Source organism: Bubalus bubalis, chromosome 3 (genome assembly GCF_019923935.1).
Source record: "Bubalus bubalis isolate 160015118507 breed Murrah chromosome 3, NDDB_SH_1, whole genome shotgun sequence".
In the NCBI taxonomy this organism is placed as follows: Eukaryota; Metazoa; Chordata; class Mammalia; order Artiodactyla; family Bovidae; genus Bubalus; species Bubalus bubalis.
The window spans coordinates 125,261,387-125,278,411 of record NC_059159.1 but is presented as its reverse complement, the minus strand read 5'-3'; the positions used below and the strand labels follow the sequence as shown (position 1 = coordinate 125,278,411).

General features: G+C 49.5%; 1 protein-coding gene across 2 annotated transcripts in view; it reads left to right on the top strand.

Annotated features, from left to right (window-relative positions):
* The window catches only part of GABBR2 (gamma-aminobutyric acid type B receptor subunit 2), a 373,771-nt gene that overhangs the window by 304,310 nt on the left and 52,436 nt on the right, over positions 1-17,025 (top strand). For both annotated transcript variants that reach the window (XM_006063438.4, XM_044940074.2), the window contains exons 12-13: positions 7,030-7,137; positions 14,644-14,766. In XM_006063438.4, coding sequence (XP_006063500.2) covers positions 7,030-7,137; positions 14,644-14,766 — 231 coding nt within the window. The remainder of the gene's footprint in view (positions 1-7,029; positions 7,138-14,643; positions 14,767-17,025) is intronic.

Sequence of the window (17,025 nt, the reverse complement as noted above, 5' to 3'; positions counted from 1 at the left end):
AGCTGTTTCTGAAGCATGCTCTTCAGAGGCACCCTGTGTTTGGAAGCACTGCAAATCTCTCCAGCACCCACCCTCTTCCCAGGAAGACAAGGCAGACCCTGGAGATCCCAAGCTGAACCCTAGCCTTTCAGCTCCAGGCTATAGCGCCTCATGGTAACGGAGGTCTGGGGCTTGCTTTTGGATAGTCTGGGTCTCCCTTGCCTGCCTTCTCACTATTGATCATCTCGGGTGGATGGTCAGAATGAAACAAAAGGCCCTTTTTTCTAACCTTTCTGGACAGCAGGCAAACAGCTAACCACCCCGCCTGCCCCCCGCCACCCAGCATCCATCCAGCCGACACAGCTTCCTCCACCCCCAGACATTGGAAGAACAGAACTGTGGGAGGGGCTCTGTGTCTCGTTCCCTGCTAGTCCCAAAAGAGCACTGAAAGCCCTTCACTTTGCCAGGCAGGCCTTCCCAAAATCAATTGAGCGAGCATCTAAACAGAATTGTTTCAGGTGTAGATTTTTCTTTCCATCTGGAGATGTGCACTGTTTTTTCCTTCTTCGTAGTTGAGACTAAGATGAGCATTGCCTCCCATGGTTGCTATCACTCTGTGTGCAGAGGGGCCAGGAAACTTTATGGCTAAGGAGAGAAAAAGGAAGACTTTAACATCAGAATAATTATTTAATTAGAATAAGTATGTTTAAGACTTTGGGTTTATGAACCGGTGGACTTGTATTAGAAACAGGGGCTTCCCAGGGGTCTCAGCGGTAAAGAATCCTCCTGCCAGTGTAGGAGATGCAGGTTTGATCCCTGGGTCAGAAGGATCCCCTGGAATAGGAAATGGCAACCCACTCCAGTATTCTTGCCTGAGAAATCCCATGGACAGAGGAGCCTGGTGGGCTCATCTGTCTCAGTTGCTTCTGTCTCAGTTGTTGCTTCTGTCTCTTCTGTCTCAGTTGTTCGACTCTTTATGTCTCAGACAGTTGCTTCTGTCTCTTCTGTCTCAGTTGTTTGACTCTTTATGATCTGACGGACTGTAGCCTGCCAGGCTCCTCTGTCCACGAGATTTTTCTCAGCAAGAATACTGGAGTGGATTGCCATGCCCTCCTCCAGGGGTTGGTGTTGCAAAAGAGTCAGACACAACTTAGCAACTAACAACAACAATTAGAAACAGAATCATTATAGCCCTGCAGAACCTTCTAGTTTATTTGGCATCATAGAACCACCCAGAAGGAAGATACATGGGATGAAATCAAATAAAACTTCCCCAGTGCAGGAAATGCCCCATAACACCCTGATACACAGGGTCCTCCTAGGTCTGCTTGAATCCATGGAGTGATGGGGAGCTCACTACCTCACAGATGCTTCATTGTGAGGAAGGGACCACTGAGGCCATAAGCTCAGCCTCCTTTGCCATTCAGTGCTCCAGTTCCCTCTGTGGTCTTCCTTTCAAGTGCTTGCACATTTTTGGTGACAGAGATCTCATTACCTCCTAAGCGAGCCCACCTAGCCCGATCACCCCCTCAGTGCTGGATCCAGAGATTTAAAGGTGGGCAGTGTAGGTTCTGCACCATATCGTAGGGAGAGGCAGGCAGGTAATCAAATGGACATGATCTCAGTGTGACCAGCACAGCAGAGACATGCGTGAGAACAGAAGTCGCAGGGAGGAGGCAGCTGTGACCTCCTTGCAAGACCTGGGAGGGCTTCTCAGAGGGGATGGCCTGTGAATCTGGATTTTGGAGGACTCATGAAAATTTGAGAAGGAACTTAGAGAGCGGGGATGGCATTCTGAGTGGAGGAAATAGCCAGTGCCGGGCCCCCAGCGTGAGCCGTGTGGTGCGCGGGGACGCTGAAGCAGTGTGGGATTGCTTGGATGTGAAATGCTCTGTGGGGTGTGGCAGGAGGGGTGTGGATGATGGTGGGCACACCCTGCTAAGAATCTGGAGTTTAACCTGTGGCAATAAAGGGTTTAAAGTCAAGGAGACTTGCTGAGATTTGCTGTGGAGGATTGTTCCTCCTTGGGGGGTGTTTGATGGATGAGCAGCAGATGAGCCGAGGGGCAGGCCAGCTGGAGGCTCGTGCCATGTTCCCATCAGCAGTGATAAGGGATACATGGACAAAAGCCAAGTCTTGATTAAGAACCTCAGTCGTTTACACACCTTCGTTCATCTCATCCACACAACCACAATGTCGGATACATTAGTTGCCCCCACTTCACAGATGAGCAAACTGAGGCTCAAAGAGGTTATATGACCTGCCCAGGTTCACATAGATAGTAAGTGACAGAGCAAGGACTGGAACTTCTGTCAGTCTCACTCCAGAGTTCCCGCTCATAATGGCTCATCTGGATGGCACCACGGGAACAGAGAGGAGGGGTTACTAGCAAGAGACGTGGGAGTAAGACTGTCGTCAAAGTCCTGGAAGCAGACAGAGTCCACCTGGGTGCTTCACTCGAGAGGTGCAGTGGAGGGACCACCTACACAGGTGTGGGTGGGGTTAAGGCAGCTGGTATAGAGGCCATCGCAGGAAGCCCTCACCACTCCTGGGCCTGAAGGGGTAAAGAAGAGGGTCTTCCTATACCCAGAGAGGCCAGACCACACATGGAGCCCGGCTGCAGCCAGAGCTGGCACAGATGCTGTGGCCACAGGGAGTGCACACCCCATCTTCTCTCTCCTGCCCTCTCCAGTCTCCTGATGGTACCCAACATCAAGACAGACACAAGAGAGCAAAGGAGCTGGGAGGTGCTGGCATGGGGCCCCACCTCTTAGAGCATGGGAAGGGCGGCAGAAGGAGAAGCACTTGGGGACTGAATGTGGGGGGAGAGGAGAGGGTTCCTGGGGGACTTCCAGGTCCCTATTTCTGGTGACAGGTGGATAAAGGCACCATCCCTGCCTGAATCAGCTGGCAGTGGAGCTATTCAGCAGAAGGGCTGATGGGCTCAGCTCTGGCTCCGGAGTGTGAAGGTTTGGTGAACACCTAAGTGTCACCTTGGTCTCCATGATGGTGGCATATGCAGGTCTGGAGCTCGGAAGAGAGGTAGGAGCTGGGAAAGAGCTAAGGGCGTTGTCAGCACAAGGAGAATGGTTGACGCCTGAGGGTGGCAATGATAACCCAGGGACCCTTAGGACACTTTTAGGACAAAGCGGGCTCAGGACTGAGCCCCAGGGTCCATTTCCATCTTAAAATGATGGTGGCAGAGTGGAGAGAGAAATTCTACCTCCTCTTGCAAAGGCCAAGCCCAGGGGTAACCCTGAGCAGAGGCAGCCCGAGCCTGCTGGTAGGGGTCCCACTGTCCTGCTTTCAGAATATTTCTTCCATTGTTGTTTCATCATTGTCTGAAGAGCTCCAGATTGTCTCCAAAGGGACGTGAATCCCCTGGGATCATCTTGTGGAGGAATATATTACAGCCTTTACTTACTTTATATGTAAAACAAATGAAAGAAATTGAGGATGACAGTTGGTCAGTCATGTCCGACTCTTTGCGATCCTGTGGACAGTAGCCCACCAGGCTCCTCTGTCCATAGGATTCTCTAGGCAAGAATACTGGAGTGGGTTGCCATTCCCTTCTCCAGAAGATCTTCCTGACCCAAGGACGAACCCTGGTCTCCTGCATTGCAAACAGATTCTTTACTGTCTGAGCCACCAGGGAGGCTGTGGAAGAATATACTACAGCCTTTACTTACTTTATATGTAGAAAAAATGAAAGAAATTAAGCTTTACTAAAATCTAATGGCAGTGGATGTGTATGGTTGTCTCATATAGGAACTCTACTGAGGACGGAGTGGTTGGTCAGCTGAGACACCAGCCAGCCCCAGGGCATTGTGTCCAGGGTCCCGGGATGAGCCCTAGCTCAGTGATTCTCTAGGAGGACTCAGCATAGAAGTGTACTCACGGCAGTGATTAATTACAGAGACAGAAGGTAAAGCAAAATCAGCAAAGCGAAAAGGCACGTGGAATGAAGTCAGGGGAACCAGGTTCGAGCTTCCCAGAGCCTCTCCCAGGGGACTCACATAGGATGCCCTTAATTCCCCAGCACTGACTTGTGACAACACATGAAATGTATACTCGGGAACTCAGCAGACACTCAGCGCCCACGGTTTTTACTGGGGGCCAGTCACCTAGGTCCCCTCTCCCGAACACTTACCCAAACTCCAGGCTCTCAGAAGGAGGGCAGATTTGTGGCATAAAACGCACTGTTTGCACAAACCGTTCAGGCACAGAGTCACTCTTATCACTGGGCAAATGGTGGGACCCTCCCCAAACCCAGGTTCTCAGACACCAGCTTAAGTGAACCTTACCAGCAGGTCTTGGGCCCTGTGGGTTCCCTCTTTTCTGCCCAGGCATCCTCGCCCGTTCTTTGCTTTCAGTTTATGGCACCATATTGCAGTTTCCAGATGCCCAGTTAAATGTATATCGTCGAGTTTTAACTAACTTAACTCATTTGTACTATTTTGTCTTAATGAGTTTGGCCCTACAGAGTAGACAAGTGGCCTGAAAATAATGGCCCCAGAGAAAGCATAAGTCAAAGCAAATATAATAATGCCAAGCATAATGGAGTAATACTTTTACCCAGGTAAAAGGTCTTTGAGGTCTTTGTCTGCCACATTATGAAGAAAAATATTCCATCTCTTACCGTTCTTTTTAAAATGTCCTTGTTCTGTATATATTCATGTTTTTAAATAGTTTTTGCTGATAGAGGAACATGGTCAAAAACACTTGGAGACCACTGGTCTTCACACAACCACTAGCTCTCAAAGTGTGCTGAAGTCAGCCAGGGGAGTGTTCTCAGGCTGGCCAGCTGCTTGCCCCGGTGAGCTGTGCTGGCGGCTGCCTCCTGGGCAGGGTGGACCCGGCTGGGGTCAGGAGGCTCTCTGCGGGACAGGCAGCAGGATGTGGAGGAGAAAGGGCTGGACTAGGTCAAGGCCTTGAGTTCCAGGCTTAGCTCTGGAGCCAGGTTGCAGGGTTGAGAGAAATACCTCAATGCCCTGAGTCTCAATTACTTCATCTACAGAGGGGTTTTCTCACTCAACTGACGACTCTAGAAAAAATCACCCTGGTTTTGGTGGTGGTGGTTTTATTCGTTTGTTTTTATCATTATATACTTAGCTTCTGACCTAGTAATCCTTATTGAATGAACAGATGAACAAATGAATGGATGAGTGAAATGATCTGTAAGGTCCTATGTAACTCCAGCAGGCTAGGAATGTGAAATCTTACCATCGAATAAGCTCAGGTCTAAGTTCCCAGTAATTGACTCCTTCCCTGTCTCTGTTCCGCTTACTTTTCTTGCATCCTTGTTGTATAATATGGCCATCCTACACCTTCTGTAGAATACAGTGATTCATTCTTGCCTGTCTGGAATTTTCAAAATTAAAAAAAAAAAAAAAAGATTGAGTCCTCACCTGTACCATTATCAGCAATCACACCTCATGTGTCTGTGTTTCTGACCAGTCACCGTAATGCTGTTGTCTTTCCTTAGGGGGTTGGTCTTTCCATCTCCCTAGCCAGTTCCTATTTTTGCAGATAAAATGGAAAGGGGAAATGTTCTGTCTCTAAGAAGCTGGGGAGCCAAGTTACTAAGAGGCAGAGTGAAGGGACTGCATGAAGGGAGCGTATCTGGTAACCTCCTACACAACTGCTCGCAGCCCTGGGCTGGATGGGCCGCTGAGGCCTGGCAGATCTGCTGGGCTCTGGGCATGGAGAGCTGACCTGTCCACCCTAGCTGTCGCTCTCTTCCCTACTATACCCACCTTCCTGCTGAGTTCAGCCGAGGCAGGTGGGGGCCTTTCAGAGGTTAACTCAGCTCAGCAGAGCTGAGGAAGAACAGAAGAAAGACCATAGTCAGGGCTCACAGAGCATACAGCCTTTTCGTCCCCATGAATGGGAGGCCCCAGAAAGTAGTGCCACACAGCCCGGGGCTGGGCCATGTGGGGGCCCAGGAGGTGCGTCCCCTGGGTCTTGGAGGGTGTCCAGGCCAGCCAGTGAGGGTGGACTCAGGAGAGGCTGGGGCCCGGCCACGATGGCAGTGCAGGTTGGGAGGGGGGCACCCAGGAGCCCCCACGACCTAACAGATGGTTACCAGCCACCCCCGCCTGCAGGAATCAGGCTCTCTGCTCTTATCAGGGCTGGTGGTTTCTGGCAGCCACTGGCCTGGGACCAGGGATCAGGGCACACTTTAGTCCTGGGGATCAGGTGACAGCCAAATAAAGCCTTAGTCCTACTAAGCAAGGACCTCAGGTCCAAGTGTGGGCTCGGGGACCAAAGCTAGACCCAGGCAGTGTCACTCCTGTCTTTCTCTAAAGGCCTGAAGAGATAGTCCCAAGGTGGGAGTGGAAAGGTTACAGCCCTTCTCCTCTGGCCTTCCACCCCATCACTGAGCAGCCCCTCATGATGCCCGGGAGCTGGGCTGGTGCAGCTGCCAGCCAGGTGTCCCCGGGGCCAGTTCTGGCTGAGTCTTGCCCTGCCTAGAGGAGTGGCCGGGTCACTAATACCAGAGAAGGGCCATGCAAGCTTGTTGTCCTGCCCCATCTCAGCCCCCATGGCTCAGCACCCTCCCCTCCCCACTGTCTACACCCCAGGAGCAAGGAGTACTGTAGAAGAGCTTCCTGGGGCCGCCTGGTCTCCTAGAGACTTGGGTGAGGAGGCAGAGAAATCAGCAATTACAGTCACCTCGCAGGCACGCAAAAGGCCATCAAGGAAGGAAAGGAGGAAGGGAGGACCGGAAGGCTGGTCTGTGGCCCCTCAGTGGTCCCGGGGACCCTCTGTGCCTCTCTCAGTGACTGGGCTGTGGGCCCATGGAAGGCAGAGTTTGAATCTCACATGCCTCCGCACCTCGGGCCCTGGGTCTGGTGAGTGGTCGATAGAACTAAAGGTCTATCTGATTGACATGTGATGGAAGGACTGTGGATGCTAGTGAAACTCCACCATATGTGAAGTAGAGCATCTGCCCCTACCATCCAGAGCCCCACTGTTGGGACACTCTCATGAAAGACAAGGTCCGTCCACCTGGGAGATGTTGACCCTCTGTTTTCTCATGGCCTCTAGGTCAGGACCTGGATTCTCACCGTGGGCTACACCACCGCGTTCGGGGCAATGTTTGCAAAGACATGGAGAGTCCACGCCATCTTCAAAAATGTGAAAATGAAGAAGAAGGTAATGGCTCCTTCGTGGCAGAGTATTTGCAGTGTTCACCCAGTATTTATTCTTAAAAGACTTCTTAGGCGCCTAATGTACAGCCAGGCACTGGGCTGCTTGCTGAGGATTCAAGCTAAACACAATCCTCCCCGCTTCCAACCCAAACCCCCAACACCTTCAGCCTCCTGGGGAGATCAGACGCTTTACAAATTGTTTACAAGACAGGGTAATAAGGGCTGGTTGGGTGCGTATGGGGGATACTGGGGCACAGCACTCAGGGAGGGGTCGTGTAGTAAGTGACACCTGGAGGCTGAAAGGGAGGCAGAGGCTGGAGGGTTACCCATCTCCCAGAGGGAACAGTGTACAGGGAGGCCTGGGCAAGGGAGGGGAGAGTTCAGCTGCTGAGGGGTCCATGGGGACAGGGTACAAGAGGAGGCTGCAGGGGAAGGCAGGAGCCACAGTTAGGAACTTGAACTGTAACCTGTGGGCAGTGAGAAGCCCTTGAAAGAGGAAAGTGAAACAGGGAAGGGGCCTGATGCGGTGCTGCCGTTTTCAGAGAGGCCCTTAGAGGACAGGAGCCCTGCCTTCATGTGGAAGGAAAGCGTTTGCCACCCGTGTCGCTGGCTGTAAACACCGTGTTGATCAAGCTCAACCCTTAGGATGCATTCAGAGAGCTTTCCCCACACTGGTCTTTTTTAACTCCTCCAACAGCTGGCACTTATTTTCCCTTACTCCTAGAGAAAAATTCAGGCAAGTCTCCTGACTTAGAAGATTGTGTGGTCAACAATGAATACATGGAGTCCATCATAACTAATTCAAAACCCCAAACTGCATTCAGAGGCAGCTCCTCTCCCTCCCCCAGCTTGTCCTGAGCAGCTGGTCACCTGCCCTGGGAGAGGAGCGGCTGTGGATGAGCTGCCTCTCTGTCTTGCCAGGCTGAGTTTCTTCCCCACCATCCCATCTCCAAGGTTTCCGAACCCTCCAGAGTTGGGGCTTCAAGTGGTGGAAGGGGCAGGGAAGACCTCACTTGCCAGGAGCGGCATTGACCTTGCTGCTCCTGAGAGGATAAGCGGGCCCTTTAGGCGCTCATGGGCTTCCCTCATAGCTCAGTTGGTAAAGAATCCACCGGCAATGCAAAAAATCCTGGTCCAATTCTTGGGTTGGGAAGATCTGTTGGAGAAGGGATTGGCTACCCACTCCAGTATTCTTGGGCTTCCTTTGTGGCTCAGCTGGTAAAGAATCTGCCTGCAATGTGGGAGACCTGGGTTTGGTCCCTGGATTGGGAAGATCCCCTGGAGAAGGGAAAGACTAGGCACTCCAGTATTCTGGCCTGGAGAATTCTGTATAGTCCATGGGGTTGCAAAGAGTTGGACACAACTGAGTGACTTTCTCTTTCACCTTAGGCTCTCATGGAGTCCTTCTGTGGGATTTTCCAAGCCCCCATTCCTGGGACTTACTCTTCTGCAGTGCCCTATGGGGGCAATACATGGGGGAAATACTCCCCTGCTTGGCCACTTGTAGCTCCTTCCCCAGGCACGTGGCAGTGCCCCTCTCCTGGGCTCGCCCCTCCAGCTTGCCTTGGGCACAGCCCTCCCTCACCTGGAGCCCACACTGCTGTTCAGGAGGCACTTACACATCCTTCACTCCTACACACTCAGGGGTGGAGACTGATCCAGCTGTAGCCGCTTCCCCTCTTCTGCTCCACACTGGAGCAGCTGACCCATCATCCTTCCAGGGGTTTCTCAGGCAGGAGTCAGACATAGGATCACCAGGTCCCCAGGCTGCAGGGAGCCTAGCATTCAAGCCATCTGAGTGTTCTTCTTAAGCCTCCCTCTTGATCTGAGGTCATAGAGGAAGCATATCCCCCATCCTGTCACCTGGAGATGAGGTGAGATAACATCATGACACCACTTTCCAGAAGTATAGAACAGTCTTATGGACTCTGTTGGAGAGGGAGAGGGTGGGAAGATTTGGGAGAATGGCATTGAAACATGTGTAATATCATGTATGAAACGAGTTGCCAGTCCAGGTTCGATGCACGATACTGGATGCTTGGGGCTGGTGCACTGGGACGACCCAGAGGGATGGTGTGGGGAGGGAGGAGGGTTCAGGATGGGGAGCATATGTATACCTGTGGCGGATTCGTTTTGATGTTTGGCAAAACTTATACAGTGTTTCAGGTTTAAAAATAAAATAAAATTTAAAAAAATAAAAAATAAACAAACAAAAAAAATAAATAAACTAATGAATGTGGTGCTTCCCATTTTTATGGGAAGACATAAGAAAAAAAAAGTCCTCTTCTTGATTCATCTCCCCCTCTACCCCCCACATCCCCCCTTACACACTTTTTAAACCCCTGATGTGTGTAAAACCCATTCACAGACATCTGCTTCGAAGATCCTGCACTGTAACCTCACCCTGCTCTGGATCATGGTGCCTCTTTTCCAGTTCTTCATCCCAAACTTGCATTTGCCATCCTGTTGCCTGGGTCATGAACCCTCGCGCCCGTGCAGACAGCAGCGAGCCCAAGGCGGTGGGGCCAGCAGGCACAGCAGGAGAGCAGGCTTCTACTCCCTGCTTCACCGCTGACCTGCTGTGGGTCCTTTTGGCAAACCTCTTCATCTCTTCCCTGCTGAGATGAAGGGCTTCCCTGGTGGCTCAGATGGTGGAGAGTCTGCCTGCAAAGTCGGAGACCCGGGTTTGATCCCTGGGTCAGGAAGATCCCCTGGAGAAGGAAGTGGCAACTCACTCCAGTATTCTTGCCTGGAAAATCCCATGGACAGAGGAGCCTGGTGGACTACGCCCCATGGGGTTGCAAAGAGTTGGACACGACTGAGCAACTAACACACATGCACTTAATCTCTCAGGGCCTGTTTCCTTGTCTGTGGAATGGGGGTGCACTGAAATGGTATTGTCTCCTGAGCTGTGATTCTGCCTCTGCCCAGTGGTACCTCTCAGGTGTCAGCCCCACCACCTGCCCCTTCACCACCAGGGCTATTCTAGGAACTGCTCTCCAGATGGGGGAGGGGAGCTGTAGCCTCGTTCCCTGTTCCCCACCCCCCTTACCGGACCATCTTGGGAAAACTACAGGCTGCGTTTGGAGGGAGAAAAGAGCTTGGCTTTGCCACCCACTGCCTGTGCTCACCTGGAAGGCCTTGCTCTCACTGGGCCTCAGGAGCATTTGTGACATACCCTTCTGTCTGTAAGATGAGGAGCCTGGCCACCTGGTCCTTCTCAGAGCTGACAATCAGAGCACATTACAGTCAAACGGGAGCGTTTGAAAACTACAAAAAGTAACCCAGCCCACACCTCCTGGGCTGGAGCTGGCCAGTAGGAGTTGCTGCTGCTGCTGCTGCTGCTAAGTCGCTTCAGTCGTGTCCGACTCTGTGTGACCCCATAGACGGCAGCTCACCAGGCTACCCCGTCCCTGGGATTCTCCAGGCAAGAACACTGGAGTGGGTAGTAGGAGTTACTAGACTTCTCCAAATTGTACTAATATACAGCCTGGGTTTCTGTCTAGACCAAGGTTACCCAGAGTATAAGTTGTAAAGCAGCATCATTGGCATCAGCTGGGAGCTTGTTAGAAATGCAGTTTCTTGGGCCCCACCCCAGCCCTCAGAGCCAGGTTCCTGCAGCCTGGGAATATGTGTTTCCACCTGCCCTCTCAGCGAAGCTGATGCAAGCCAAAGTTTGACAGGCACAGGTGACTTCTTGGGCCCCTCCCGCTCTGTGGCTCTGTCATTTATGAAAAGTCCATTGAGGTTTTGAAGAATCAGTATTGGTTCCTTTGTGTCAATATGTGATTCATGCATATTATTATTGGTAGTAAAGAACTAGTCTTTGTTTTCCAATACTCATGTGATCACTAAGCAAGAACACTCAGATTGTCTGGCAACAATTGGCAGAACATGCCAGGGAAGACTTCAGGAGTTGAGTTGTCTGAAAACTCCGCAGAGGCTGGAGCTGTGATGTGGCCACAGCCTGCTATGCTGCCTGGGACAAGGGGACTTGCTGCACCCCCCAGGGGTTGGGCAAAGTGAGAGCCAGGCAGGTGTCCAGGGAGGGGGTCTGAGACACTGTCAAAGGCTTTGAGTACAAGATTCAGTCACCAGTTTAGTCTGTTGTGAAAATGATTTAAGCCAGGTGAACACACCTTTCCAATGTGAGACATATTTTGCTCTAGGCTTTCTAGTTATTCCAGTAACAGCCTTGTGGCACTAGAGTTGAGTATCATTTGTCAGCCAAATTAGAGGAAGTTAAGAGGATATAAAAGATATGTTTACCTTTCCCAGACCAAAATCTCAAGTCAGGAACCAGATCACTTTGAAAGGGTTTAGCAGTCACAGGGCAAAACTAGAATTGAATTCTCCTTGGTTCCAACCTTTTATGGAGCCATAAGGTCAGTTTCTATTGTCATTGTTTTGTATTTTCTTGGCTTTTTTTTTAAGTTTAGACTTTTTAAAAGTGAGCCCCTTAATTTTTTTTACTGACACATATACAAGATTTAACTAAATTTGTAAATGCAGTCTGACACGTTTTTCAGTCTTTTCACCCTTTTCTTCCTTCCTTAGCTCCCACTTCATCTGTCTTCCCTCTCCTCACCATGTCATGCCTTCCCCAAACACACACAAATACAAACTTTACCCCATATGCCTACATTTTTAAAGACATTAAGCGACACAAAGCCTGCTAGAGGAAGTATTGACATGTGGTCACTTAATGCTTCTAAATTCAGTATTTTTATAGTATGTAACCTTTTTTTTCCCTAAAGATCAATCCTAAAATCTTGAATTGAGAAGCCTCACTACCACCATCTTTATTCTGCCTCTTATTCTTACTAGGACCAAGTTGAAACATTGAGACTAGAGCAGTAACTCAGAGATGAGATCTATTTTGCAGCCAGATGTTTTTGGGAAGACAAAGAAAGTTTGCTACATATATAACTTCATACTGTTGTAAATAATACCATCAGGCTCAGAATTGCACCCAGGCTCAGCTTCAAAAAAATGCCAGGAGAGTATCTGTCATCTGAGTGATGGCAGGAAGGCAGGGCTGCTGGTTGTACAACCTGGGGGCACCATCCACGCTCTATTCCTTCTGAAATGGCATCGCTGGAAGTAGGCAATGAGCTGAGCCTAGTGGGAGACCAGTCTGAATCAAGTCAAAATATCTGAGGTCTTTAGAAGAAATAAAGAAATGCCATTTTCTCAAAAGAAGATGTCAGCCAACTTTTCCTGTAAAAAGTCAGATGGTAAATATGTTCAGCTTTGCAGGCCATACAGCCTCTGTCTCAGCCACTTAACTCTGCTGTTGTAGAACAAAAGCAGCCAGAGACAAACACATAAATGCATGGATGTGACTGTGTTCCAGTAAAACTATTTACAAAGACAAACAGTGGGCCAAATTCATAGTTTACTGATCTGTGCCCTGAAAAACCATGGGGAGTAACATTTAATAATAATAGCAGACATCTACTGATCAGGAACTGTAAACCAGACTATGCTGCTGCTGCTAAGTGGCTTCAGTCATGTCCGACTCTGTGCGACCCCATAGACGGCAGCCCACCAGGCTCCCCGGTCCCTGGGATTCTCCAGGCAAGAACACTGGAGTGGGTTGCCATTTCCTTCTCCAGTGCAGGAAAGTGAAAAGTGAAAGTGAAGTCGACCAGACTATGGTAATCTATCAGTTTGTGTGGTCATCATCCCGTATTGTGTAGATGAGGAAACTGGCTTGGATGGATTAGGAAATTTACCAAGGACACACAGCTAGTTAGTAAGACTTAAACTCAGATCTGATTCCAGAACTTGATATTTAATTGTTCCTGGGTGCCTTCACTCCCAATCTCTCATTCAGTGAGGATGGAGGCTAGTAACCTCCTAGCCTCAGAGAGAGAACTGAGTTTCATGGCATCAATGTGCACAGACATAACGGAGGAGAGTCTGTGCCGCTTTTGAAGAGAAAGCTGAACGATAAGAAAGTCAGGGAAGCTGGGTGAGCATCAGGTAGGGAGCCCCCTTCTAGCCTGCCCTAAGTTCCTCGGGCATTTCTTCCTTTTACCCCGATTTCTCAAGGCTAACAGGGTGTGACCTGGTTCCCCTGAGGGCAAGGGTCAAGCCAGGTTTCTAAAGCTATCAGGGGTTCCCTGAATGTTTCTGTAAAATCTCAGATGATGGGACTTGGTCAGCACCCCGCCCCCAGGTCAAGTGATTTTGGTGGATTTGATCCCTTTGGCCTTAACTCAGCAATACTCTCTTGTTCTTTTCACAGTTTAGCCACAGAGGCCGCTTGAGTTTTTATTTCTCCTTTAAGGATAGCTTTACTCATTAAAAGCCAGACCTGGTGATATTTCTTAAGCTTCTACTTCAGTTTTGTGGTTTATTTTTCTGTAGTCTTTTCCAGAACTACTTCATCACGTTAGCTTTTATTTGGCACTGGGGCAGGGGGAGTGGGGGGGGAGGACACGTGAACACCCACTGAGTGAAATAATACAGGTTCGCTTTGCCCCTGACAGCATTTGTCCCCAGGCCAGTCCCCATCAAATGGACATAAAGTGGGGTAGGAATTTCACAGTGTAATAAAGATATCCCCAGCTGGAAAGTGGGACAAGAGTTATATTTCTTCTTTATATATTCCTTCATCTCAATTCAATCCATCAAACTTTTAAGTACCAACTGCATGCCAGGCCCTGCTAGGTGCTGAAGGTAAACAAATAAATAATACAGGCTTCCCTTCTGTCTGGGGTTCCCCAGTTTACTGAGGAGGGTAGACTGTATACAACTTAATACAGCACCTGGTCACTGTAGCATCTGGTAGGTGCTATAAATGTTTGAGGGTGTGCTGTCTGGAGAGAGGAGGAGCTTTCAGGCTTTAACTCTTAGTAGCTCTATTCCACTGAGCAAGTTAGTTAGCCCCCAGTGTTAGCCTCAGTTTCTTCAGCTGAAAAATGGGAATAATAACAGTATCTGCCTTTATATAAGACGATATATATAAAACAATCAACCTCGAGGCAGGCATAGTGTTCACTAAATGATAGCATTTGTATTTATTCTTCTTGTAGTTACTATTATTACTAGCCATAATAATAAGTATTGAACTTATTAAGTATAAGTATGGGAACAAAATGCTGTAGGAGTAATTAGTTCTGTGGGAGTTAGGGAGGCTTCATGGAGGAGGTGACAGTGCATCTGAGTCTCTAAGGATTTTAGCAGTCTGTCACATAGAACAGAGTGTTTTAGACAAAAGAACCAGCACCCATGAAGGCCTGGGGTGAAAAACCACAGCACAGCCAGAGCCTGAGAGTCATCAAACTTAACTCAGTATATGTGTGTATCTGGGGTGTAGATAAGCCAAGCTCATAAAAGGCCTTGAATGCCAAGCAAGGGAGCTTGTCTGGATTTACCCCGTGGGTGATGAGGAGCCTGGGGGAATTTTCAGGTGGAGCCATTCACTCACCCACCTGACCCAGCCCCTTGGCTGCTGTTTGGGAAGCCTTCTTACATCCCTTCTGCCCTGGCCTTTCTGCAGATCATCAAGGACCAGAAACTGCTTGTGATCGTCGGGGGCATGCTGCTGATTGACCTGTGCATCCTGATCTGCTGGCAGGCTGTAGATCCCCTAAGAAGGACGGTGGAGAGGTACAGCATGGAGGTAAGCGCCCGGCACCAGCGGGAGGGAGGCCGTATGTCTCCCTGGCTGCCCCAGCTGTGCTTCTTGAGAAGAAATCAAGGTGATTACAAGGAACTCATCATAGCTCTGTGTGGACCCACAATCCCTATCAGGAACATCTCCTTATTTCTGTTCCTTTCCCTTGAGGTATTACTCAGGAAGGCCAAATATAAGGTTGTAACTCCTGGGAAAAGATGGTGAGTTTGCCTAGATGTATTATTATATGCAGAATTAAGGAGAAAGTTTGGTTCGTTTAAACCAGTGTATTCTTTACACATTGCAGAAGCCCCCATTTATATGATGCTTCAGTCAAGAAATTACAGTGCTTTTTTAATCTCTCCTTTAAAGTGAGTTCCCTCAGGACTGCTGTTAGGGAATAAACACTCTGATAGCTCCTCCTAGTTACTAGAGAATCTTCAAAGTGGTGTCTTGTCAAAAAAAGGAGAACCTTACATAAAAGTACCATTAAATATATATTTTAGTAGTCTTGCATTTGGCCTTGCTCTTAACTCACATTGGTCTTCCTAGGATGCTCCAGTTAGGGAAGTTCACAATTAAAGAAGTTGCAGAGATGACTTTCTCTTAGAAGAGTTAAAGACGCCTTTGTTGGAAAGAGCCAGCTTGAAGGCAGTGGCTTTACTATCTCATTTCCCTGTAGGTTAGCAGATTCTATTGAGAAAACTGGAGTTTTCTCTAGTGCTCTCACTGCATTATTGTGGAAATCTTTTTGTGGGATTTAGTGTGAAATTTAAAACTAAACTGGAAACAGTCATTTTTATGCATTGAGAACATAGGTGTTTATCCTTCTGGACAAGGTTTTCTAGCAAATAAGTTGCCCAGCCTCATTTGTCTGGAGACAGGCAGAGGGTTCTCTGAGCCTAGTTAAGAAGTTATACAGTCGGAGCAGTGGCAGAGAATGCCGTTTCCTGACAACATGGATTTAGGGGAAGGATTTAGGGCTGTGTGCCTTCATCTCACTGCCTTAAGTGTCCATCCTGGGAGGAAGCAGGGCTCCAGACAGGCAGAGCCAGGCTCGGCAGAGGACAGACCTGTGCTGGTTGTGCTCGTGGGCCAAGGGGGCAGGAACTCAGCTGAGGCCCCTCAGGCAGACAGGCTGTGGCTGAGGGGAGGTGGTGTCTGGTCATCACTTGTCTGCACAGTTGACAAAGGAGGGGCCCTGCCCCCAACTCCATCCCAGGGGAATTCACCACCTACCACCAGGATTTGGAAATCCAGACAGGTTGTGAACAGGAGGAAGAGCTGTTATTGGCTGACTGGGCCCCCTGGCTAGGGAGACGATAATCATAAGCAATAATGCTAATAAGAGTGATGATAATGATTGGTGCTAGTAGCTAGAGGTGTGTGTTAATTTCACTAATTGTCACAGGAACTCTGTGGACTAGGTGCTATCCTGAATTCCCATTTTAATGATGAGGAAGCAGAAACCCAGAGAGATTATATAAGGCGCCTAAGGTGGCTCAGACGGTAAAAGAATCTGCCTGCAATGCGGGAGACCCGGTTTCTATCCCTGGGTTGGGAAGATCCCCTAGAAAAGAAAATGGCAACCCACTCCAGTGTTCTTGCCTGGAGAATTCCATGGACAGAGGAGCCTGGCAGGCTACAGTCCACGGGGCTGCAAAGAGTCGGACAGGACCGAGTGACTAACACACGAAGGTCACCTTGCAGTTTGGTGGCAGCACCACCAACGATTGGCCTCAGCCGCTTCCCCGTCCTGTCTTCCAGTGTACCACAGTGCTGTGTAGTTTCCAGGTGTTGTCATAGACTGTTGACTGGTCTGTGAAGTGGGTTGGGGAAAGCAGTGTTTTCACGTTCTGCAGATAAAGCCTAAAATTAGGTAACAGAAATAGCAAGGCAGAGCCCGTGGGAAGACCTGGAGCTGGGGCAGGTGAGCAGAGAACAGACCTCGATGGCTTGGTGTTGAGCCATGGCAGCCGGCAAGGCAGGGGGCTGCCACCTTCACTCAGGGTTAAGGTGGGGGCTGAGATGCAACAGGGTCCCCGGGATCTGGCTCTGGTGGGAGAGGCTGTGGGGTTAGAGTCAGTCTGAATAAGCTGACTCCAGAAATAAATCCAGGAAGCCAGACCCCTTGGACCATTTACAGGAGATGGATCTTGTGCAGGCGATTAGTGTAAGTGACAGCTTACCATCACTCACATCACCTTCCTTCCTTGTTTTCTGTGGTAAGCACTGCTTCTCTCCATGGCTCTGTGCCTAGAGGCC